The 25,092-nt window shown below is 36.8% G+C and overlaps 1 protein-coding gene across 1 annotated transcript in view; it reads right to left on the reverse strand.

Moving 5' to 3' along the window:
• The window catches only part of LOC147343799 (A disintegrin and metallopeptidase domain 3-like), a 102,716-nt gene that overhangs the window by 64,525 nt on the left and 13,099 nt on the right, over positions 1 to 25,092 (reverse strand). Inside the window, exons 4-7 of the mRNA XM_086380425.1 lie at positions 18,328 to 18,406; positions 11,918 to 11,994; positions 11,293 to 11,446; positions 2,016 to 2,078 (exon numbers count right to left, since the gene is read on the reverse strand). Of these exons, the coding sequence (XP_086236551.1) occupies positions 2,016 to 2,078; positions 11,293 to 11,446; positions 11,918 to 11,994; positions 18,328 to 18,406 (373 nt within the window). The remainder of the gene's footprint in view (positions 1 to 2,015; positions 2,079 to 11,292; positions 11,447 to 11,917; positions 11,995 to 18,327; positions 18,407 to 25,092) is intronic.

Here is a 25,092-nt window from a genome sequence, read left to right on the forward strand (position 1 = left end):
TTTGATCTCTAAATCAAATTTGAAGAGCCTTGCTGGATAGAGTATTCTTGGCTGTAGATTTTTCACTTTCAGCATGTTAAATACTTTGTGCCTGCCACTCCCTTCTGGACTGCAGAGTTTCTACTGAAAAGTCAGCTGATAGCTCTATGGATGTTCTTTTTGTTGTTTTTCTTTTCCTGCTTTCAGTGTCCTCTTTTCATTGTTAACTTTTGTCATTTTAATTACTATCTCTCTCTTCTCCTTTTGGGGGGCCTATAATGCACATATTAATGTGCTTAATGTTGTCCCAGAGTTCTCTTTCAAGGTTCTCATTTCTTGTCATTCTTTCTTTTTTCTGTTCAACATCAGTAATTTCCATTACACTGTCTTCCAGCTCACTGATCCATTCTTCTGTATCATTTAGTCTCCTATTGGTACCTTCACATGTATTTTTCATTTCAGTGTTGTATTCTTCATCTATGTTTGGTTGTTCTTCATATTAATATTTTCTTGCTCTGTGTATGCATTCTTCTTCTGAGTTTTTTGATCATCTTTACAAGCACTACCCTAACCTCTTTCTCGAGTAGGTTGCCTATCTCCATTTCACGTAAACATTCTTTTGGGCTTTTTTCTTGTTGCTTCATCTGGAACATGTCTATCTAAGTATTTGCATTTGTATGTACCTGGTAGGTTGGTTGTACTTCTTAACGCTGGGAAGTGGCCTTTTGCAGGCATATGTGTTTCAGCAACCGATCCAACTTTCATCACCTTTGGTGTATACTCTAGTGGCTACCCCTGTGTGGCTGTGTGGGTTTTTCTGTTGCTGAAGGCTGACTAGGTGAGAGGTCTGTTAGTCTTGTTTGCCCCCTGGTCCAGTTGGTTGGCAGTTCTGCCTCATGCATTGGCTGCCAGGTGCTGGTTGGCAGGACCAGGTCATAAGGCAGCTGACTGTGAAACTCCAGGGAGCTCTGGGATAGTGCTGGCTCAGTGCTGTATGGAGTCAAGGTGCAGAACAGTCCAAGGCCATGGCACTTCCACTGCTGGGTGAAGCCTGGTCCTGGGGCTAGTGCCTAGCTGTTGATAGGCAGAGCTGGGGCCTGGAGCCTGATTGGAGGGGCCAGGGATCCCAGAGCTGATGTCATCATGTTCTATTGTTGCTTTTATAAAAGTTATTTAAAGATTTGAAAATTTCATTTTATGCAAAAATTCTAGAATATCATGACACTTACTGACTTATACAAAATTACTAGTAATAACTGACATAACAGGTTTTTTTTTAAACTTATTTTCTTTAAGTGTTTGCTAAAACTAATTGTATAAATGAAAAGTTCCAAAATCAAATGTGTTCCTATGTATTATTCTTCTCCCTTTACAATTTACTAGATATTTACCCAGTGTGTTCTACAGAATGTTTACCATCAAATCATAGCCTCCCTCTCACCAACATTATGTTTTTCATAGTTAATTAGCAGTTAATTTTTTTTAATTTTTTAGCATTAAATAATATCACACTGTCTGAATGTACCACAACTTATCCACTCACTTACTAAAGAAAATCTATGTTCTTTCCAAGTTTTATTAATATGAATAAAACTACTATAGCCATCTAAAAAATGATTATTTCCACCAGAATACCCAAGCAATTACACAGCACAAAATATTCTTATAAAAGATTATGTTTAATAAAAGGATCTTCTTCAATTTAGTAATAAATAAAACACTTTAAAATGAAAATTGACTTAAGGAAGTGTTTTGCCACAATTTGGGGGTGAACCCAGAAATATATGCAACTAGTTATAATCCAAGAGATTACTAGATCTCCCCTTACATACAAAAATTTACATTAGTTCTAATAAATATTGTTATTGATCCCCTTATGTCATTGGAAAGCCAACTGATAACATGTCTTTATGTCCTGTCACACTGAAACATATATTTTGAACAGAGTAATGTATTTCTGCATTGCAAAGATTATCTTTATATTCCTTTTCAATTTAAACAAAAAGGTATAAGGAAAATGTATCAATAATGCTTACCAAAGCTTTATCAATAATGACATGTATTTTCAGAACTCTTTTCAACAGCACACCTGAATCTTTCTGCAAAACAGAGGACATGAATTGATAAGATTTTAAAAATCTTATCTTGTTTGTAATTATCATGTACATTATACAATTATATATATATATGTATTTATATACACACACACACAGGTATAGATAGGTAGATAGATAGATTATAGTTACAGATGCAAACATGTAAAGATATAATTACAAGAAATATAAGGCTCAATGCCCACTGAGTAAATAATCTGGGAGAATTTGCATAGACATTTTGAGAACAAATCAGAAGCTTTTGCCTTATATTCTTGATAATTAGAATCCTCAAAAAAAGTCACTAAAACAAGGGAGGATTCTTGTTTCTTTCTCCTCAAAAACTTCTTCTAGGTCCCTGATTTAACCTTCAAGCTAAACAAATTCCCATCAACTTTCCCCCAAATGTTCATCTATTTTGTCATCATTTTTGTACTTGCAATTATTTACCGTGGCCTACTCTCAATAAAATACATGTATTTTTAAAAATTATATTATGCTTTATTTGATTACTTAAGTACAGTTCAAATTAATTACATTGTACTTCATTTGGTTACAAAGGGACTAACAGCCACTAAGGAACTTAATATCTCTTCTGAATTTCATCTCTAAAATACAATTTTTAAAACATACTTTGATAAGAACACAGTTACAAGAACTGGTAACAATGTATACAACCATGCATCCATTACTATCAGTAAAATAAAGAATGTTTCCATTACCCTATAAAGTTAATAGCTTATAAGGCTCAAGGCAACCAGTGATCTGCTTTCTCTCACCATAGGTTATAATAACTTATCCTAGAATTTTATATAAGTGAAATCATATGATATGACTTCTTCTATATCTGGTTTCTTTAACTCAGCACTTGTCCGTGTTGCTGTGATTATTGGTAATTTATTTGTTTTTATTGTTACCAAGGGTGAGATTTTAGAAACATAAAACAATTTGTTAATACATTTAACTGTTGATGACCATTTGGATTATTTAAACATCTTAGCTATTGTAAATAATGTAGATGTGAATATCCATGTACAGGTCTTTGGATAGTTATTGTTTTTCATTTTTCTCGGTTCAATGTTTAGAACTGGAAAATCTGATTGACATGATACCTGTATATGCATATAGAAATATAAAAATTTGATTGTTTTCTAAAGTTATTAGGTTGGCTAAAATGTTTGTTCAGGTCTTTTCATTACATCAAATGGAAAAATCTGAACCGATCTTTTGGCCAACTCAATAATTTGATCATTCTGCATTTTTTTTGCCAAGAACTAATGTCAACTGCTCCTCACTCTTGCCTTCATTTGGTATTGTCATTCTTTTGCATTGCATCCTTTCCTGTAAGTATGTGCTGGGAACTCACTGAGATTTTAATTTGCAGTTCCTGTGTAATTAATGATGTTGACCATCTTTTCACAGCCTTTTGGCTCATTAATTTGGTTTTTCCTAAGTCCCCTACTAGAAATTTTGTTTGGTTTGACACTTAAGTTTACCCTCTAATTCAATTTTTTAGAATAAGGATTTCCATGTGGAAATCCAATCTTTGTGCATAATTTGATGAAGACGTCATTTTTTACTTTCCAAAGACCTTAGCACCTTTGCATATAATCATTTGGGCAAGAGCACATGGCTATAGCTCCCCTCTATGGTATTCCACTGTTCCACACATAAACCAATACCACAGTATGTATCTCCAGAGCAGAAGTCAGAAAACTATAGCCTATGGTATACCCTCCTCAGTTCAGTTCAGTCGCTCAGTTGTGTCCAACTCTTTGGACCCCACGAACTACAGCATGCCAGGCTTCCCTGTCCACAACTAACTCCTGGAGTTTACCCAAACTCATGTCCATTGAGTCGGTGATGCCATCCAACCATCTCATCCTCTGTCATCCCCTTCTCCTGCCCTCAATCCCTCCCAGCATCAGGGTCTTTTCAAATGAGTCAGCTCTTCACATCAGGTTGCCAAAGTATTGGAGTTTCAGCTTCAACATCAGTCCTTCCAAGGACTGATCTCCTTTAAGATGGACTGGTTGGATCTCCTGGCAGTCCAAGGGACTCTCAAGAATCTTCTCCAACACCACAGTTCAAAAGGATCAATTATTCGGCGCTCAGCCTTCTTCTTAGTCCAACTCTCACATCCATACATGACCACAGGAAAAACCATAGCCTTGACTAGATGGACCTTTGTTGGCAAAGTAATGTCTCCGCTTTTCAATATGCTATCTAGGTTGGACATAACTTTCCTTCCAAGGAGTAAGCATCTTTTAATTTCAGGGCTGCAGTCACCATTTGCAGTGATTTTGGAGCCCCACCAAAATAAAGTCTGACACTGTTTCCACTGTTTCCCCATCTATTTCCCATGAAGTGATGTGACCGGATGCCATGATCTTCATTTTCTGAATGTTGAGCTTTAAGCCAACTTTTTCACTCTCCACTTTCACTTTCATCAAGAGGATTTTTATTTTTAGTCCCTCTTCACTTTCTGCCACAAGGGTGGTGCCATCTGCATATCTGAGGTTATTGATATTTCTCCCGGCAATCTTGATTCCAGCTTGTGCTTCTTCCAGTCCAGCGTTTCTCATGATGTACTCTGCATATAATTTAAAGAAGCAGGGTGACAATGTACAGCCTTGACGTACTCCTTTTCCTATTTGGAATCAGTCTGTTGTTCTATGTCCAGTTCTAACTGTTGCTTCCTAACCTGCATACAGGTTTCTCAAGAGGCAGGCCATGTGGTCTGGTATTCCCATCTCTTTAAGAATTTGCCACAGTTTATTGTGATCCACACAGTCAAAGGCTTTGGCATAGTCAATAAAGCAGAAATAGATGTTTTTGGGAACTGTCTTGCTTTTTCCATGATCCAGCAGATGTTGGCAATTTGATCTCTGGTTCCTCTGCTTTTTCCAAAACCAGCTTGAACATCTGGAAATTCACAGTTCATGTATTGCTGAAGCCTGGTTTGGAGAATTTTGAGCATTACTTAACTAGTGTGTGAGATGAGTGCATTTGTGTGGTAGTTTGAGCATTCTTTGACCTTGCCTTTCTTTGGGATTGGAATGAAAACGGACTTTCTCCAGTCCTGTGGCCACTGCTGAGTTTTTTAAATTTGCTGGCATATTGAGTGTAGCACTTTCACAGCATCATCTTTCAGGATTTGAAATAGCTCAACTGGAATTCCATCACCTCCACTACCTTTGTTCGTATTGATGCTTGCTAAGGCCCACTTGACTTCACATGACACGATGTCTGGCTCTAGGTGAGTGATCACACCATTGTGATTATCTTGGTCATGAAGATCTTTTTTGTACAGTTCTTCTGTGTATTGTTTCTTGCCACCTCTTCTGCTTCTGTTAGGTCCATAGCATTTATGTCCTTTATCAAGTCCATCTTTGCATGAAATGTTCCCTTGGTATCTCTAATTTTCTTGAAGAGATCTCTAGTTTTTCCCATTCTGTTGTTTTCCTCTATTTCTTTGCATTGATTGCTGAAGACGGCTTTCTTATCTCTCCTTGCTATTCTTTGGAACAATGCATTCAGATGCTTATATCTTTCCTTTTCTCCTTTGCATTTTGCTTCTCTTGTTTTCACAGCTATTTTAAGGCCTCCCCAGACAGCCATTTTGCTTTTTTGCATTTCTTTTCCATGGGTATGGTCTTAATCCCTATCTCCTGTACAATGTCACGAACCTCTGTCCATAGTTCATCAGGCACTCTGTTTATCAGATCTAGTCCCTTAAATCTATTTCTCACCTCCACTGTATGATCATAAGGAATTTGATTTAGGTCATACCTGAATGGTTGAGTAGTTTCCCCTACTTTCTTCAATTTAAGTCTGAATTTGGCAATAGGGAGTTCATGATCTGAACCACAGTCAGCTCCCAGTCTTGTTTTTGCTGACTGTATAGAGCTTCTCCGTCTTTGACTGCAAAGAATATAATCAATCTGATTTCGGTGTTGACCATCTGGTGATGTCCATGTGTAGAGTCTTCTCTTGTGTTGTTGGAGGAGGGTGTTTGCTATGACCAGTGCATTCTCTTGGCAAAACTCTATTAGCCTTTGCCCTGCTTCATTCCGTATTCCAAGGTCAAATTTGCCTGTTACTCCAGGTGTTTCTTGACTTCCTACTTTTGCATTCCAGTCCCCTATAATGAAAAGGACATCTTTTTTGGGTGTTAGTTCTAAAAGGTCTTGTAGGTCTTCATAGAACCGTTCAACTTCAGCTTCTTCAGTGTTACTGGTTGGGACATAGACTTGGATTACTGTGATATTGAATGGTTTGCCTAGGAAACGAACAGAGACCATTCTGTCATTTTTGAGATTGCATCCAAGTACTGCATTTCAGACTGTTTTGTTGACCATGATGGCTACTCCATTTCTTCTAAGGAATTCCTGCCCACAGTAGTAGATATAATAGTCATCTGAGTTAAATTCACCCATTCCCATCCATTTTAGCTACCTTAGGGTTTTACGATAATGTCTATTCTGTTATTCACCAGTTCTATTGTCAATGGCTTTCATTTTCAAAATGGCTTTGTTTTTCTTTTATGTCTATTTCTTGAGCACTTCCAGGATCTTTAAACAGACTGTGAAAGCGTAGACTTGTGAGTACTAAAGAATGGATCTCTGGGGTTGTATTATTTAGACTAGAATTTTAATGCTGTAACTTACAATAATAATTTGAACTCTCTAGGTCTCTGCTTCCTTCTGAAGAGAGGGATAATTGTCCTCGCTCTCAGAATTGTAGAAAGAAATGGAAAGACAGGGCATACTGTCAAGGTCTTACAACAACAGGTGGCACCCTGTACATAAATATATAACAATATCAATATTGTTTTTAACTCATTTTAGATCATGTAATTTGTGTTATATTTTATATTTATATTTGTTTTTATGTCCCATGTTTATTACTTTTGTATTCTTCTTTCAGAATACATTCATTTCTTTCATGTCAAACTTTTGTTGAACAAATGGTGGGGATAATTGACCTACACTATATTTGGTTCATAAGAAATGACCAATTTTTCAAGAATGATATTGCTCCTTCTCTGAGAGAGAAGTTGGTGAGAGATACCTATTCAGCTCAGGTTAATCAAGATGGGGATTCAGACAGTCTTCTCCCTTTACTCCTATCTGAATTCAAATACTATTGGGGACACTTTGAGGCCCCGAGTTGAAGCTGGAAAAGGAAACAGCTAGCATTTTCATCTACCTTGGTCTTTGCATGAGCAAAGCCCACACATCATGTTAAACCACTGACAGAAATTCATCACTTCATTGTATTTGACCTAATAGTGTTTACTCATGAAGAATACAGTTTGAGGATAACAGCTTACAAAGTTGTCCCATCTCCTGATTTGACAGATAATTCAGTGTATTTGACAACTACTCCTTAGAAATGTGGTTGTGTTGTGGCCTGCTAATCTTCTCATTCCTGGTGAGATTAGAGTCTCTCTCTGTTATTCTAAGTGTGGTTTGTTTTACACATTAGGAAGGGTATTAACAATAGGGAGGAAAGAAATGGTTTTAATGAAAAATATCAGTTATATAGTTCTGACTGGGTAAATAATTACAGGCTGAAAACTACCTTGCCTTATTTTAAGTAATTTTTGTGTTGCCTTTCAATCTTCAATATTGGTGCTAAGTAGTTTCATGCCATTCTACATTGTGTTTATACAGAAGAAATCAGATATTTAAAAATGCTGATTCAGAACCCCTGCTTAAATCATTTTGATTCTCAATTTCATTTGTATTGGAACTCATACTACATCACCTGCATTGCTATTTTAATTGCGTATCTTATCTCTCAAATTTCCTTGTCATTTTTGTTTATACTTTAGTTGTGTGTGATTTCTGGAATTTTCTGTGATGAACTTTCCTGTTTTTACACCTGTGTAGCATGCTTTTAATTCCCAAGAACTGTTATCTGCTGAATTTTATTTTTTAAACGGTGCTCTGTTCTTATTTTGTGGATGAAATATTTTCTTCACCCTTTCTGAGTATGGGCTTCCCTAGGGGCTTAATCAGTAAACAATCTGCCTGCAATGTGGGACACCTGGGTTTGATCCCTGGGTTGGAAAAATCCCCTGGAGGAGGACATGGCAACCCATTTCAGTGTTATTGCCTGGAGAATCCCATGGACAGAGGAGCCTGATGGGCTGCAGTCCATGGGTTCACAAAGAGTTGGACATGACTGAGAGACTAAGCATAGCACACCTCTCTGAGTATATTGTCATGTTGCTTTCTTCACTCTCTCTCTCCATTCCTTAGTGCCTCAAGATTAAACATTTTGAATTTTTCCATGACAATATCTACCATATTAAATTGTTTCATCCTGTGTCTAGTGCTTCTTCATATTAGGTATTGACAGCATATTGCAACATCCATGACCACATATGGAGGTTATGGGCTGCTGTCTTCAGAGAGGGTAAATTATCTGGAATGTTTAATGGGAAACCTTGCTGTCAACATACTTAGTTTTGATTCTTTGGGGTGGTTCAATTCCCTCCTGGATTCTAATGAACATCTTAGAATGTTTAAAACCATTTCCCAACATCTAGTGTGTCAAGTTTAATATATTCACACAAATTTTGGTATAACCACCTTCTATTATGATTTACAAAGACATCTATGCCTGGTGACCCCACTTCACACATTCCACACAAGAAAAGAGTCTTAGACCAGCTGTGAGTTTACAGCAGAAACAATTGTTTAGGAGAGGAAATTAGGTTTTATATGTATTTTTAAACTTATTTTCAACCACCTGTCTTCCTAGACCCACCCTTAATATCATTTCCTTAGGTATTTGGACTCACAGTTAAAAAGACATTTCAGTAGTTGCCTTGTGCAAGGGTCCCCAGTCTTGGGCCACCAATCAGTAACAGCAGTGACATCCCTGGTTTCTTCTTAGTTCTGAAATTTTAGTGTCTTTTATTTCATATTGCATTCTATTTTGTATCCAAATTTTCCATATTTAGCTCCAATTACCTTGTTTCAGTACATGAGAAACTACTGGTAGCAAATACTAATAGTAGTAGGAGGAGCAATATTTATTGATATTCATCAATCACTTACATTTCTGACATACTATGCTAAGTAATTTTTAATTACAAATTTATTGAAACTTTAAAGTACCCGTGTGACTTGGGTATTATTTTTATTACTGAATTTTTACAGATGAGAAGATTTAAATATAAAAAGATAATATGCTGCTGCTGCTAAGGCACTTCAGTCGCGTCCGACTCTGTGAGACCCCATAGACGGCAGCCCACCAGGCTCCCCCGTCCCTGGGATTCTCCAGGCAAGAGTACTGGAGTGGGGTGCCATTTCCTTCTCCAATGAATGAAAGTGAAAAGAGAAAATGAAGTCGCTCAGTTGTGCCTGACTCGTAGCGACCCCATGGACTGCAGCCTACCAGGCTCCTCCGTCCATGGGATTTTCCAGGCAAGAGTACTGGAATGGGGTGCCATTGCCTTATTACTCCGCCAAATACTTGTGGCTACAGCCTAATTGACTAGAACTTCAAGCTATGGCAGCTGTTCTTGTATGTTACCTTTGCCTCTGTCAACCCCTCTTTTATTGCTGACTCTTCAAGTCAAGTTGGGGGGTTCAAGTGCAGGGCTATTTGTCTTTGCCATAACATGTCAATCCATTTGGGTTTTCCCACTGCCATAGAGGAGGGTTCATGGAAACCTTTTAAGTTATTTTATGTGACAATGCTCTGCTTCAGTTTTGAAAATGGTCTTCAACTGTGTCAGTGTTGTACTGCAACAGGCAGATGGCATAGGGTTGGGAGTCACATCTCAGTTCTATTAAAAAGGACATTTTCATTTCTATATATAACTATATTTTATCATTTTTATGACATTCTGAAAGGGTAATTTTTAAAATCTGCACTTGTACTAGTATTTTTGGCAAAATAAAAAATATTAAAGCAATAATGATATGAAGATCATAAAAAATTAAATTCACATTTCATATTATAATTTTGTTTTGCCTCTCTAAACAGGATATCCAATTTTGATATGAATATGTGGACAGAGTTTCATTTTCGTAACTTTTGATGGCAAAATGTAAAGTTGTGCAAACATTCTAAGTAGGAAGTTAGAATATATATCTAAAAATCTTGGAAATATGCCTATTTCTAGATAAAAGCATTTTTAAGAAAAGTGTGAATGTTCGAAAATCTGGTACATTCATGCAGTATTTCTTGATTGAAGTTAAGAATATAAATATGCAAAATATACCATAATGTTATAAAGCATACGTTTTAAATTTATATATATATAACATATATGTATATGAAAAACAATATATCAAAATGATTGTCCTGGATTTCACAATATCTTTTTGTCTAGAGAATAGTATTATGGTCAGTTCTTATTATCCTTCTGCTTATATTTAAATTTTTAATAATATTAACTAACATTCATTTAAGATAATAATAAATGCAATGTAACTTAATGATAAGTGAAAACTTATATTATCCTCTTAATAGCACAAATGAAATTTCAAGGAAAAATACATGATTAGATAATTTTTTTCTTAAATCTTCCTTTATAAATCATCTTTATAACTAGACACAGTAAAAGAATTAGAACCAATGCCTCAAAGTTCTAAGAACACTATGTCTAGGCAACGAGATATGGAACAATTCTTGCCTCGTTTGTACTTTTGCATTTTCTATCAAAATTAACTTTTATTTTTACAAAGTTAATAAAGTTACTAAATGGCAAAACAGGCGACACTTACAATCAGCAAATTGGAGTACCATTATATTTTTAGGATGGAAATTCAGTTTAAGAGTGGAACTGTGCTACCCTAGAATTGCAATGACTCCTAAATGCAATAATAAATAGAAGAAGGTAGAAAACTGGATTTACATGTTAATCAAGCAAGATGGGACTATTAGATATTAAATGACAAAGGTCATTATCAAATTTCTACTTAATATTTTCATTTAATATTTGTGTATATTTGCATAAAAATACTTAAAAGGAATATCTGCAGAAAATACTTAAAATTAGGTATATGTGAGAATTTCGAATTATATATTTACAGCTGTTACACTTTTAATATTATGACTACACAAAATATATTTAAAATAAATACCTTATAAGAGAGGCTTTATTATAACCAGTATTACTTTAAATTTGTTTTCCAAATGTAACAGATATCAATGTGAATATGTTTATCACAATTTGCATACACGAGTTACTTACATTTGATTTCACAAGAATTTTGTAGGATTGATCTGCAGATATGGGAGAAAAATCACTTTTTTTATCTCTGAACGGATAAATAACATGCTCATATGTAGTTGAAGATTCCAGTGGTTCAATTCCATAACTGACATTCTCAAACTGCAATAATCCCCTTAATATTGAAACACATAACAAAGAAATTAAAAGTATGGATTTCTTAATAATAAACATAAATAAATATTAAAAGAAAACATTAAGTAGAAATTTGATAATGCTTTGTCATCTAATATCTAATAATAGCCCCATCCTACTTCCATCAACGTGTAAACCCAATTTTCTACCTCCTTCTATCTATTATAGCATTTAAGAGTCATTGCAGTTCTAGAGTGGCTCAGTAATAGGGATATTTCTCATTCCAATGACAGCTATTTCTGAATGAATTTTATAATTGCAAGCCTGGGAGAGACACAAAGAGTATAGTGGAAAAGATAAGACAAGCAGGCACAGAAAGCAGATGAGAAGAAACAGTGTCACAGTGTCAGTGTCTATTTTCTTTGTCTTCCATCTACCCTTCAAGAAGTTTCTAAAAGTTAAAGGATACACTAGATATCGACTATGGTACATCTCTGGAATAGGTCATTACCTGAGTCCAGAACAGGTACTAAGTGTCACAACTGAATTTGGAATCTCTGTGGCATATCCTTGATAAAAGCAATGGCCCTGCACAGGAGTAATATAAAGATACATTGGTAATGATTAGTAAACAAAGAGTTTGATTTTTTTGATAACCCTCATCCTAGACATCATCAAATATCAAATTTAAGCATTCCATGATACAATTCAACAGACACTTCATTTCCTTTTTATCTTTCTACAGTCTTTTCCCCTTGACACTCTTCTAACTATAAATAATCACAACTCCTATTCTTTCCAAAGTGATTTTTGCTGTAAATCTGAACTTTCCATAAATAACATTCTGATCTATATCTTGTCGTTCTCAGTCCACATTTTGAATATATAGTCTAAAAATGCTACCTCAAGGTAATCACCAGCATTAATTTGACTTCCACGGTGGGCATTTCATTTGTTTCATTCTAAGTAAGACCAAACTATCTTAACTGACATTTCTTCACTATTTTTTAATATCTCACCATGTTGATCATCCTTACTTGAAAGTCTCTTCTCAATGGACTTTTAAAACATTACTCTTCCTACGTTCTCCACTGATACAGTCTTGTACTGAATATTTCCTTCTCTTCCTTAAGAAGTGTAGTGATATCTAGAATCAGCCTTGTTCCTCAGTTAATCCTGGACTATGAACATGCTATTATCATCACATTCTCATGTATGGATGTGATTCTATGGCATTAGTGTCCATACATACAAATCCATCAGTAAGCATTCACTCATCTCAATACTCGACTTAACTCCTATCTCCAACCGATAGTGGCAGAGCATACACATTCCACTGTCAGACAACATAGCAGCCAGTTCTGCCCACAGTGGTGTCAGTAAACTATGCCACAAATCTTCACAAAGATGTAGAATGCAAACCAGGTCCCAACATTTTATCCAGCAGAAGACAGCATCACAGTTTATGCATCTCCTGGCCTTGCATGCCCAATAAGAGAAAATGATCCTCGTGAGATAACTCTCAACACTCCAAACTCAAAGCAGCAAAGAGTGGCCTAGATTAAAAACTTTCCTCTCTCAAGGGCACTAGCAGAGACAGACTGAGAAGCATATTGATAGCCAGTGACTGACATACAGCTAGAAGAAATGTTCTCCATTATATGGTTCCCTCATCAACCAACATTACGAAGCAACAGAGGGTGGCCCAGGAAAGAAACTTTTTCTGCCATGGGCTGCCCTGGCAGAGATCCAGTGAGCTCCACATAAGCCAGGAAGAATGACGGACAACAAAATAATATCAAAAGTTCCAAGAAGGCTAAATGGTCACTGGAGCAACAAGCACACTAAATTTGAACTTAAACTGGGTGATTGTCTTCAACAATAGAAGATTTCAATGACAAGCATACAATCTAAAACTATATACTATATCAAGAACCAAGAATATCACAACAAAATGGGAGAAGACACCACATGCTGCATATTGAGATTAGCCACATGCTGGAATGATTCAATGGATTTTAAAGCAGCTGTGAAAATACTCATTCAATGAACATTTTAAAAGCATCCTGAAACAGCTGAAAGAATAAGGAAATTTCAGAAATGAAATAGAAGCTATTAAAAATAACAACTAAGAAATTAGAACCAAATAATATAATTTAAAAAACCCAAACAAACAAAGAAAACAACCCAAACTGGGTAGGAACAAATGCAGAGTGCAGATGACAAGGGATGGAATCAATGAACTTGAGACAGATGCATAAAATTTACCCAATATATAAATCACAGGAAAATTAATTAAGAAAGTGAATAGAGTTTCAAGAACACATGGAACATTACCAAACATTTTAAAATATATGTCAGAATCCACGAAGGAGAACCAGAAAGAATTAGCAGAGTAGAAAAATTATTCAAAGAAATAAAGGCTTAATACTGGTCAAAATATGGTGGTTTAGAAATCCCTAGATCTGCTATCCTCCAATAAATACACCAAGTGAGTGGCAATTAATGCACCAATTCCATCTGTGAGAGACAATGAAATAACAGACTGGCTTGTGCACATCTTTTGGTGAATGCAACATCAGATGCACCAAAACCAGTAGGGAGATTTGGGATGCCTGTTCACCAGAGAATCTGCCCCAGAGATTAGATTAAATTAGAAAGAGATAATCTAGCTTCCAGATTGACCAGAAGAGGGTGTTGTTCAAGCAAGCAGTGCCCCAGTGTTTTTGAGGAGAATACGCAAGCAACAGGGTCACCAAACCTGGGCAGTCCAGTCACCCAAAGCACAATGGAGATCGTGGCTTGGGTTACTTGACACCACTGACTCCCTTCCCTGCTTGTCCACACTCATCACAGAGTGAGAAGAAGAAAAAGCCCACCTCTCTGCCTCCACTGCAGGAGACAATCGTCTACGGATTGAATGCAGTGCTCCCTCTTCACCAGCACTACCCCAAGAACCAGCATCTGTCCCTCCGATCTTGCAGCACTGTAGCCGTGGTACAGTCTGCGGGAGAACAGAGGCACTGACCTGGGATGACAGAGCATCCCTTCTGAGACAGAGCCAGAGCAGGAAAACCCCACAGAGGTCTGCTTCTACCTGAAGAGAGAAACCGCTGGTAGAGGACCCCCAAATCACTGGCCGGGCTGGTTTGTGGGGGTGTCCTTCTGTACATGGAAGGTCTCATGAAGACCCTGTGAGGGGACTGCTTTCCTAATGAGCAGACACCAAAGTAGAGTGGTAAGTAAAATGAGGAATAAGGAAATGATATTTCAAACAAAGGAACAAGATACAGGCTGAAACTGACACTAGTGAAATAAAATTAATGTACCTAATAAAAAATTAAAAATGAAGATTTTCCCATAAAGATGCTCATTGAGGTTAGGAGAACAATGCATGAACCAAGTGAGAGTTTGAAAAAAAAAACAGATAAAATATTAAAAGTATCAAACAGAAATCATGGAGCTGTAGAATAATTGCTGCTGTTGTTTACTTGCCAAGTCGTGTCCAACTCTTGCTACCCCAAGGACTGTAGCCCACCTGACTCTTCTGCCCATGGGACTTTCCAGATGAGAATGCTGGAGTGGATTGCCATTTCCTTCTGCAAGTGGTTTTCTTACCTCATAAATTGAACCCGTCTCCTGCATTGGCAGGCAGGTTCTTTACCACTAAGCCACCAGGGAAGCCATAGAATAATAACTGAACTGAAAAAATTCAGTAGAAGTCTTCAACAGCAGATTGCATCAGACAGAAGAAAGACTCAGTTCAACTCCAGCAGATCAAAGGAGCAAAGGAAGACAGTAGAAAGTGATCAAATCTTACAGGAGTTATGGGACAGTAATTAAAGTTTCCACTTTGGAAACTAGAAAAAAAGAAAAGCAAATTGAATCCGAAGTAAGCAACAGCAAAGAAAGATTTAGAATTGATAAACCTCTTGCCAGGCGTGCTAAGAAAGATGATACTAATTACTGACATCAGTAGTATAAAAGAAGTATCTTAACTATAGCCTCATGTACATTAAAAGAATAATAAAGGAATGAGATAAACAACTCTATGTCCACCAATTTGAAATCCTGGATAAAATGGCCCAACTACTTGAAACACACCATTTGTCAAACCTCATGTAAGAGGAAATAGACAATCTGACTACGTCTGATTCTCTTAAAGAAGTTGAATAAAATTGATCACCTGCCAAATCACAAAGCAGCAGGCAGGCCCAGATGTTGTCACTGTTGAATTCTGCCAAACACTTGAGTAAACCATATCAAATCTCTACACATTCCTTCAGAATATAGAAACAGAACAAATACTTCTAACTCATGCTATGTGGGCCAATGTTATACTAAAACCAAAACAACCAATAACACTTAAAAAAAAAGAGCTACACATTAAAATCTCTTATGAGCATATATGCAAAAATTCTCAACAACATATTAGGAAATAAAAATCAACAATAAATTTAAAAATTGTAAACCAAAACCAAGTGGGATTTATCCCAGATATGCAAAGGAGGTTCCACGTTCAAAATTCAAGTAATAAAAGCAATTACTACATAGGTTAAAGAAGAAAAATATTGGTAAATTGAGCAATGCTACAGAGTATAAAGTTAACATATGAAAATCATTTGTGTTTCTACAAACTAACAAACTGTCAGAAAGAGAAATTAACAAAACAATTCCACTTACAATAGCATCCAAAAGAATAAATTTTTTTGATTAAATTAAACCAAGAAGAGAAAGACCTGTACTCTAAACCTATAGTACAGTGATGAAAGAAATTATGACACAATGGGAAGAGATCCAGTGATCACGGACTGGAGGAATTCTTATGGTGATAATACCCATACCACCTAAAGCAATCTACAAATTCAATGTGATTCCTATACAATATCTAATGGCATTTTTCACAGAACCAGAAAAAATGATCCTGAAATTCTTATGTATCCACACACAAATCCGAAAAGGTAAGGCTGAGGTATCACATTTCCTGATTCAAATGACATTAAGCCTTCTCTTTCCCTCAATCTTTTCCAGATGAATGGTCACCTATTAAGTTTTGTCCTTAACATATTAGAATAAGAAGAGCCAAATAAACCTGAAGCAAGGTATCAGGGAGAAAAGAAACACAGCAAAAAGCTGTGACATTGAAAATAACAGTAAAGAAAATCAAAGCAAGAAAACAGTCTGTTCTTTGATATGTGCAATAGATTGAAAAATCTCTAGTAAGACTGACAGTTAAGAAAAGAGGAGTCACATATCATCAATGATTGAAATCAACCAACACATCACTAAAGCTCCTGTAAGTCATTAAAAGAATAATAAATACTATTACAAAATTCCATGCAGAAATGCCCCCAAGATGATACAGACCAATTACTTAAAAAACTACAACCTTTCAAAGCAATTAAAAAAAAAAAACAGATAAATAAAATAGCCTATAACTATTAAAAAATTGAATTGCTAATGTAATAGCTCCCAACACACACACATGCAAAATCCCAAAGCCCAGGGATTTCACTGTAGAATTTTACCAAGTACCTTAAGAATTAACAAGTATTTTATACAATGTCCTCCTGAAAAGCAAAAGAGAATGCATTACTTTTTGATGTATTTAATGAGGCCAGTATTACTCTAATCTAAAAATTAGACAAAGTCACGACAAAAAAAGAAAATCATAGACCAATGTTTTTCATGAAATTTGACCCCCAAAATTCTCAAAAAATTGTTAGCAAATCAAATCCAGGCATGAATAAAAATTTCATACAACAAGACCAAGTTTGGATTTTTCTAGGTATGAAAGATATTTTCTAGGTATTGTATCAATATTTGAGAATCAGTCAAAGCAATACACTATCTCAACATCATATGATCATATCAACTAATACAGAAAAGCCATCTTATACAATTAATTACAATCCCCATCATGGGGCAGAAAAACAAACAGATTCTTACCAATCTAGGAACAGTGAATTTCCTTAACTTTGTAAAGACCATATTAAACAAAAAAACCCAAAAACCTATATCTAACATTATCCAATTGTAGGGAATACGTTATCCCTACAATTCAGAAAATCCAAACTCGTAAGAAGTCCTATTTGATTCAACTCTTGTACTATAGTTAAGACATTATTCCTAGTCAGAGGACCAAGTTCAGTGTGAGACTCACCCTCTGTGCTTCCTTTCTGTCAGAGGAAGAATCTCTGATTTTTCTTTTAACTGTCTAATGTCTGAAACCAGGTGCCTCATGAATTCTGTCCTACTTTCTACTTGCAGGTGGTGAGAAAGAGAAATGCTGTCCTGGTTACCATATTTTAAACATCATTCTCTCTGAATTGTAGCACAGCAACAGAATTTGAACAAACACTCGCATTCCTATCTTCTCCATCATCTAGTCTGGCAAAATACATATCTTAGACTAAAGCTAACTTCTTCATATTCTTTTAAACATTTTTTTGACTCTTATCTGCATTGGGGGATATAATTCAAATTCCTGTGGTTTTCATGTAAACATATTACGATTTAGTACTCAATATGCTATTGCAGCTTTATTTTTCTGTGCTCTTTCTGTGAAGTGGTTTCCGCTGTTCCCTCCACTGCTCAGCTTCTATGACACTTTCATCAAAACTTTACCCTGTATTTAGAGGCTTTTGAGTTCCTTTTCCCACTTCTTTCTGCTCTCAAATTCCTACAACTACTTCCAGAGAATGTAAATGACCTTTTCAATTAAGTGATTCCTGAGTTTCACATTCTGAAATGCTCATTCTATTCAACATGTTTTCATAGCAACAGCCACATTATGTTTGGGTTTGTGATCAATCTGCTTGCCCAACAATCTGGCTGAGCATAAGGGAGGCTCATTCTTCCCACCAATGATGTCTTTACCACAAAAGGATAAAAATCTACAAAACATAAAGTAAAACTTACCTTTATAAATGAAGAATCTGGATATAACACCCTCGATTTGTTGTATGAATACACCAGGAGGTTAGAGTCTAAAAATGACCTAATTCAACCAAAACAATAAACTTTGTCTTAATAACAGCATTAATAAAAGTAACTTCCAGAGTTATGACATTTTAAAAAAATATTACTTTCCAATTTATGAGCTTAAATATGCAAAAATTAAATGGCTTCCTTGGACTGCAAGAAGATCAAACCAGCCAATCCTAAAGGAAATCAGTCCTAAATATTGACTGGAAGGACTGATGCTGAAGCTGAAGCTCCAATACTTTGGCCACCTGATGCAAAGAATGGATTCACTGGAGAAGACCCTAATGCTGGGAAAGATCGAAGGCAGAGGAGAAGGGGGTGACAGACGATAAGACGGTTGGATGGCCTGAGTTTGAGTAAGTTCTGGGAGTTGACGATGGACAGGGAGGCCTGGCGTTCTGAAGTCCATGGGGTCGCAAAGAGTCAGGCAAGACTGAAGGACTGAACTGAACTGAAGTGGGTTCATCTCTCCATTGTCTACCTTTCTTTCTGATAGCATATTATGTATATAAGAAAAAACAAGAACCAGAATGACCAGATACAAGTGTGAGCACTGTAATGACATAGATTGATGTTTAATAAAATCCAGGACTTCCAATACCCAAAGCAAAGTTTTTATAGATTCAACCGTCTATACATCTCATGGCATAAATGCTTTTGTTATAATTTGCTAATAAGCAGCCATGGGTTGATAAATAACAAAAAAATTTATGCTTATTTCATTAATTTTTTTTTCATAACTTATCCTAGGCTAAAAAACAACCTCCAAATTCCCAGTGCTTTAAAATTAAAACAAATGTTGTTTACAAGGTTACTGCAGATTCAACTCTACAATGCCTTCCTTCTGGAACCTAGGAAAAGACATGGTCCCTCTATGGAAACTGCTTCTCTTGAAGCAGTAGGAGAAAAATTGTAGAACCACACACTACGTCTCAAAGTCTTTGTTTGGAAGAAGGATTCTAGTCTTTGGCTAAATATCATATGTTATTTTTACATAAATGTGATATAAATGGAGTTTGGAGCTATAAGCTTCTTACTAGGTGGATGTTGATTACCTTGGAACAATCTAACATGTTTATGGTAGGAATGAGATAGGGTGGGACCTGAACTCTTTACTGGAGTACTTGACCTGGGCAAATGTCTCCATGAGTAACAAATGATAAAGGAACTATAAGGGACTAAAAATAACTGACTGCATGAGCAGTCTGGGTAAGTATGAACAAATTAGACACAAAAAGGCCACAAAGTGACTACCACTTCTGAGGTGCCAGGAGAAAAAGCAAGGTATAGCCTTAGAAAGCGTCACTACAAACAAAGCTAGTGGATGTGATAGAATGCCAGTTGAGCTATTCCAAATCCTGAAAGATGATGCTGTGAAAGTGCTTCACTCAATATGCCAGCAAATTTGGAAAACTCAGCAGTGGCCACAGGACTGGAAAAGGTCAGTTTTCATTCCAATCCCAAAGAAGGGCAATGCCAAAGAATGTTCAAACTACCACACAATTGCACTCATCTCACACGCTAGTAAAGTAATGCTCAAAATTCTCCAAGCCAGGCTTCAGCAATATGTGAAGTGTGAACTTCCTGATGTTCAAGCTGGTTTTAGAAAAGGAAGAGGAAGCAGAGATCAAATTGCCAGCATCTGCTGGATCATGGAAAAAGCAAGAGAGTTCCAGAAAAACATCTATTTCTTTTTTGTTTTTAACTTTACAATATTGTATTAGTTTTGCCAAATATCGAAATGGATCCGCCACAGGTATACATGTGTTCCCCATCCTGAGCCCTCCTCCCTCCTCCCTCCCCATACCATCCCTCTGGGTCGTCCCAGTGCACCAGCCCCAAGCATCCAGTATCGTGCATCGAACCTGGACTGGCAACTCATTTCATACATGATATTATACATGTTTCAATGCCATTCTCCCAAATCTTCCCACCCTCTCCCTCTCCAACAGAGTCCATAAGACTGTTCTATACATCAGTGTCTCTTTTGCTGTCTCGTACACAGGGTTATTGTTACCATCTTTCTAAACTCCATATATATGCGTTAGTATACTGTACTGGTGTTTTTCTTTCTGGCTTACTTCACTCTGTATAATAGGTTCCAGTTTCATCCACCTCATTAGAACTGGTTTAAATGTATTCTTTTTAATGGCTGAGTAATATTCCATTGTGTATATGTACCATAGCTTTCTTATCCATTCATCTGCTGATGGACAGCTAGGTTGCTTCCATGTCCTGGCTATTATAAACAGTGCTGTGATGAACAACATCTATTTCTGCTTTATTGACTATGCCAAAGCCTTTGACTGTGTGGATCACAGTAAACTATGGAAAATTCTGAAAGAGATGGGAATACCAGACCACCTGATCTGCCTCTTGAGAAACTTGTACGCAAGTCAGGAAGCAACAGTTAGAACTGGACATGGGACAACAGACTGGTTCCAAATAGGAAAAGGAGTACGTCAAGGCTATATATTGTCACCCTGTTTATTTAAATTATATGCAGAGTACATCATGAGAAACGCTGGACTGGAAGAAACACAAGCTGGAATCAAGATTGCCGGGAGAAATATCAATCACCTTAGATATGCAGATGACACCACCCTTATGGCAGAAAGTGAAGAGGAACTCAAAAGCCTCTTGATGAAAGTGAAAGTGGAGAGTGAAAAAGTTGGCTTAAAGCTCAACATTCAGAAAACGAAGATCATGGCATCCGGTCCCATCACTTCATGGGAAATAGATGGGGAAACATTGGAAACAGTGTCAGATTTTATTTTGGGGGGGCTCCAAAATCACTGCAGATGGTGACTGCAGCCATGAAGTTAAAAGACGCTTACTCCTTGAAAAGAAAGTTATGACCAAACTAGATAGCATATTCAAAAGCAGAGACATTACTTTGCCAACAAAAGTCTGTCTAGTTAAGGCTATGGTTTTTCCTGTGGTCATGTATGGATGTGAGAGTTGGACTGTGAAGAAGGTTGAGCGCCGAAGAATTGATGCTTTTGAACTGTGGTGTTGGAGAAGACTCTTGAGAGGCCCTTGGACTGCAAGGAGATCCAACCAGTCCATTCTAAAGGAGATCAGCCCTGGGATTTCTTTGGAAGGAATGATGCTAAAGCTGAAACTCCAGTACTTTGGCCACCTCATGTGAAGAGTTGACTCATTGGAAAAGACTCTGATGCTGGGAGGGATTGGGGGCAAGAGGAGAAGGGGATGACAGAGGATGAGATGGCTGGATGGCATCACTGACTCGATGGACATGAGTCTGAGTGAACTCTGGGAGTTGGTGATGGACAGGGAGGCCTGGCGTGCTGCAATTCACGGGGTCACAAAGAGTCAGACACGACTGAGCGACTGATCTGATCTGATCTGTGCATGATGCTTGTACACAGCACCACCAAGGGAACCTGCAAACTGTTGCAAAGAAGCCAATTCTGACTCCATGTTGGAACTGTTTCTGTGACTTGCTTTTCATTGCTTTTGTTACTATAATTGAATGGCCTGCCTCAGAGAATCCTGCCCCTCTGACTGACTGTAAACTGGAGTGCCTTTGTTCAGAACCACGTGCTGTAGATGGCAGGAAGGAAGAAATTAACACATCCTCTGCCTGAGACTTGGCATTCTAGGAGGTGTTTCCAAGATTCAAGGTCTTTTTACTTTGCTACCTCACCTCCCCCCATCTCTGATCTATAAAAGAATCTGGCATCCAGACCCCAATAACACGGTTATTTTGAAGTGCTAGCCTGCCATCTTCTCGGTCAGCTGGCTCCCCAAATAAAGTCTCTTCCTTGCCTCAGTCCCTCATCTCATGGATTCATTGGCCTCTCCTGTGGTGAGCAGAGTGGCCTTGGACCACCAGTCCCCCCTGACTTTCACCTCACATGAGGAACCAGCTTGCCCTCCTCAGAGAGTGAGCAAGGGAACCTGTTGCTTGTTTTCACTCCCTCCTGCTGCAGCGCCAGTCTCAACAAAGCCTTGCCTGAATTCCTTGTCTGGCCACTTAACAATTTCTACTGACTAAAGAGTCCAAGGACCCTAGATTTCTCAAGGATTCCAAACATCAGGAAGCCTCTGAACACCAGGATAGAGAGAAACTAAAGCATTAACAGAGTGCTTTCTTCATCACTACTTTTCTTTTTTTGTTGTTTTTATTTATTTAAAATATTAATTTATTTATTTTAATTGGAGGTTAATTACTTTACAATCACTACTTTTCAGTTCATATCTACTTTATTTGCTCTCATTCTTTTTTTAAAAAAGATTGTTAGTGAAGTATAGTTAATTTGTAATGATGTATAAGACAAAAAGATTCAAATATATTATATATATATACACATATATACATATATATATATACTGAAATGATATACTATGTATATCTTTATATATCAGTGTATATAATGATTAAAGAATCTGAATGGCCCATATGGGTTTAGGTGAAAGCATCTAGAACATGAATTCTGGAACAAGGGCAGAGCTACATTTTATAACTGTAAGCATTTAAAAGGAGGTGGCAGAGTGGGAATCCAACAGTAATTCCTGGAAAAAAAGAAATCAGAAGTAAAAACCTTCACAGATATTTGACAAGAATTATTAAAATGAGAAAAAATTAGTTTGTAAGTTTATTCATCCTAGGCTCTTTACCAAAACCACACCTTTTGCTTTTTTATATGAAACAACACACCAATCTGCCTTCATCAGTGATATAAGGAAAATCAAGCTTCCTTGGTAACTCAGATGGTAAAGAATCTACCTGCAATGCAGGAGGCTTGGGTTCGATCCTTGGGTTGGGAAGCCTCCCTGGAGGAGGGAATGGCAACACACTCCAGTGTTCTTGCCTGGAGAATCCCATGGACAGAGGAGCTTGCTGGGTTATAGCCTATGGGGTTGCAAAGAGTCAGACATGACTGAGCAACTAAGCACATAAGGGAAATACAAGTGAGCACTGAAAGAAAAACAACGTCCAAAAAAAGGAAATTGAAAAACAAATCAAAGGCAAAATTTAAAAGCTAGCTTCTAATGAACTAGCACTGATGGACAAGAACAGTCTTAAATTCAAGAAAAATTAATAAGCTTTCCAAGCAGACCATTTGGAGAAGGAAAACAAAAAAGATAATATGAAACTAAAATACACGACGTGTGAATGCTATGTCCCTTCAGCTGTGTTCAGCTCTTTGACTCTACAGACTATAGTCCACTGGTCTCCTTTTTCCATGAGATTTTGAAATTTTGAAAGCAACGTTACTTGAGTGGGCTGCCATGCCTTCCTCCAGGGGACAGTCCCAACTCAGGAATCAAATCCACATCTCTTCTGTCTCCTGCATTGGCAGACAGTTAATATTAAGGAATCGAATAAATGTATCCAAGAAAATTTGCTTACTGTAAACATAATTAAAGGTTTAGCCAATAAAGAAAGATGCTGGCAGAATGCACGTCAAAAATAAAGATTTGATCATAGTTATAGAATATGATATACAGCACAGAGAAATAAGATGCAGGATGAAAGCATAAATTCCCCATGGAAGAAAATAAGGTATATGGGCTGAAAATTAAAAAGAAAACATTAAGGGACTTTGGATATTTCAGGGAGTATTAATGTAATATACATACATATACACAGAAACTCACACCCACCTATACAAAGAAAACATACTGGAAAACTTAAAATAGACTGTATCAAATTACAAAAATTTATAGAAAAGAAATATGACTCACAAATTCAACACATTGCCAAAATGTTATTCAATTATGAGAACAAAAAGACATCCACAGATCTGTATTAGGGACGCATGCTATTTGCATATTCCTTCTGAAGAAAATAATCTAACTAGAAAATATTCTAACTAAATAATACCTGAGTCAGCAGAAAACTGCAATTAAAAAGTGTTTCAAAAAAGAAGGAAAATGCAAATAGAGCTGATAAAGAAACTGAAAGTAGTGGATTTACATTTCGAATGGAAAGACAATTTTAAAAAATATAGGATGTTTTGGTATCACTTTAGGATCTGAGAGACACAAGAGAAGAACATGAGAACCTATAAGAAAAAATATGAATATGAGGATTATTTGAAAATTCTTTTTTATAGCAATAAATCCCCAAAACATAGGAGGAAACATCAGTATTCAACATGCTATTTTCACAACTATAGAAAAGATTAAGTGGTAATAGCCAGAGAAAACAAAACTTCTCACAAGTTGATGATGGAGCAAAAAGTAGAAAAACAGAAAGATAAAGCCATACATAGAATATAAATAACTCAAAACTAATGAATAAAAGACAATACTTTGGCCACCTGATGCGAAGAGCTGACTCTGAAAAGACCAGAGTTTGGTTATATGCATTTGGTTGAATATATGCATTTGGTTGAAAAGACCCTGATGCTGGGAAAGATTGAAGGTGGAAGAAGAAGATGACAGAAGATGAGATGGTTGGATGGCATCACCAACTCAATGGACGTGAGTTTAGAGAAACTCCGGGAGTTGGTGATGGACAGGGAGGCCTGGCGTGCTGTGGTCTATGGGATCGCAAAGAGTCGGACACGACTGAGCGACTGACCTGAATTGGACTGACTGAATGAATAGAAACTAATTACCTTAAAATCTTACGGGAAGCAAGTCAATGAGAACTGTACATTTTGACTGGGAAAGACACTACATGTTATTAACAACCAGGGAATGGCATATTAAAGCAACAATAAA

The sequence above is a fragment of the Bos grunniens genome, chromosome 27, assembly GCF_055505025.1.
Source record: "Bos grunniens cultivar Pamir isolate PY7600 chromosome 27, Bosgru_T2T1.0, whole genome shotgun sequence".
NCBI lineage: Eukaryota > Metazoa > Chordata > Mammalia > Artiodactyla > Bovidae > Bos > Bos grunniens.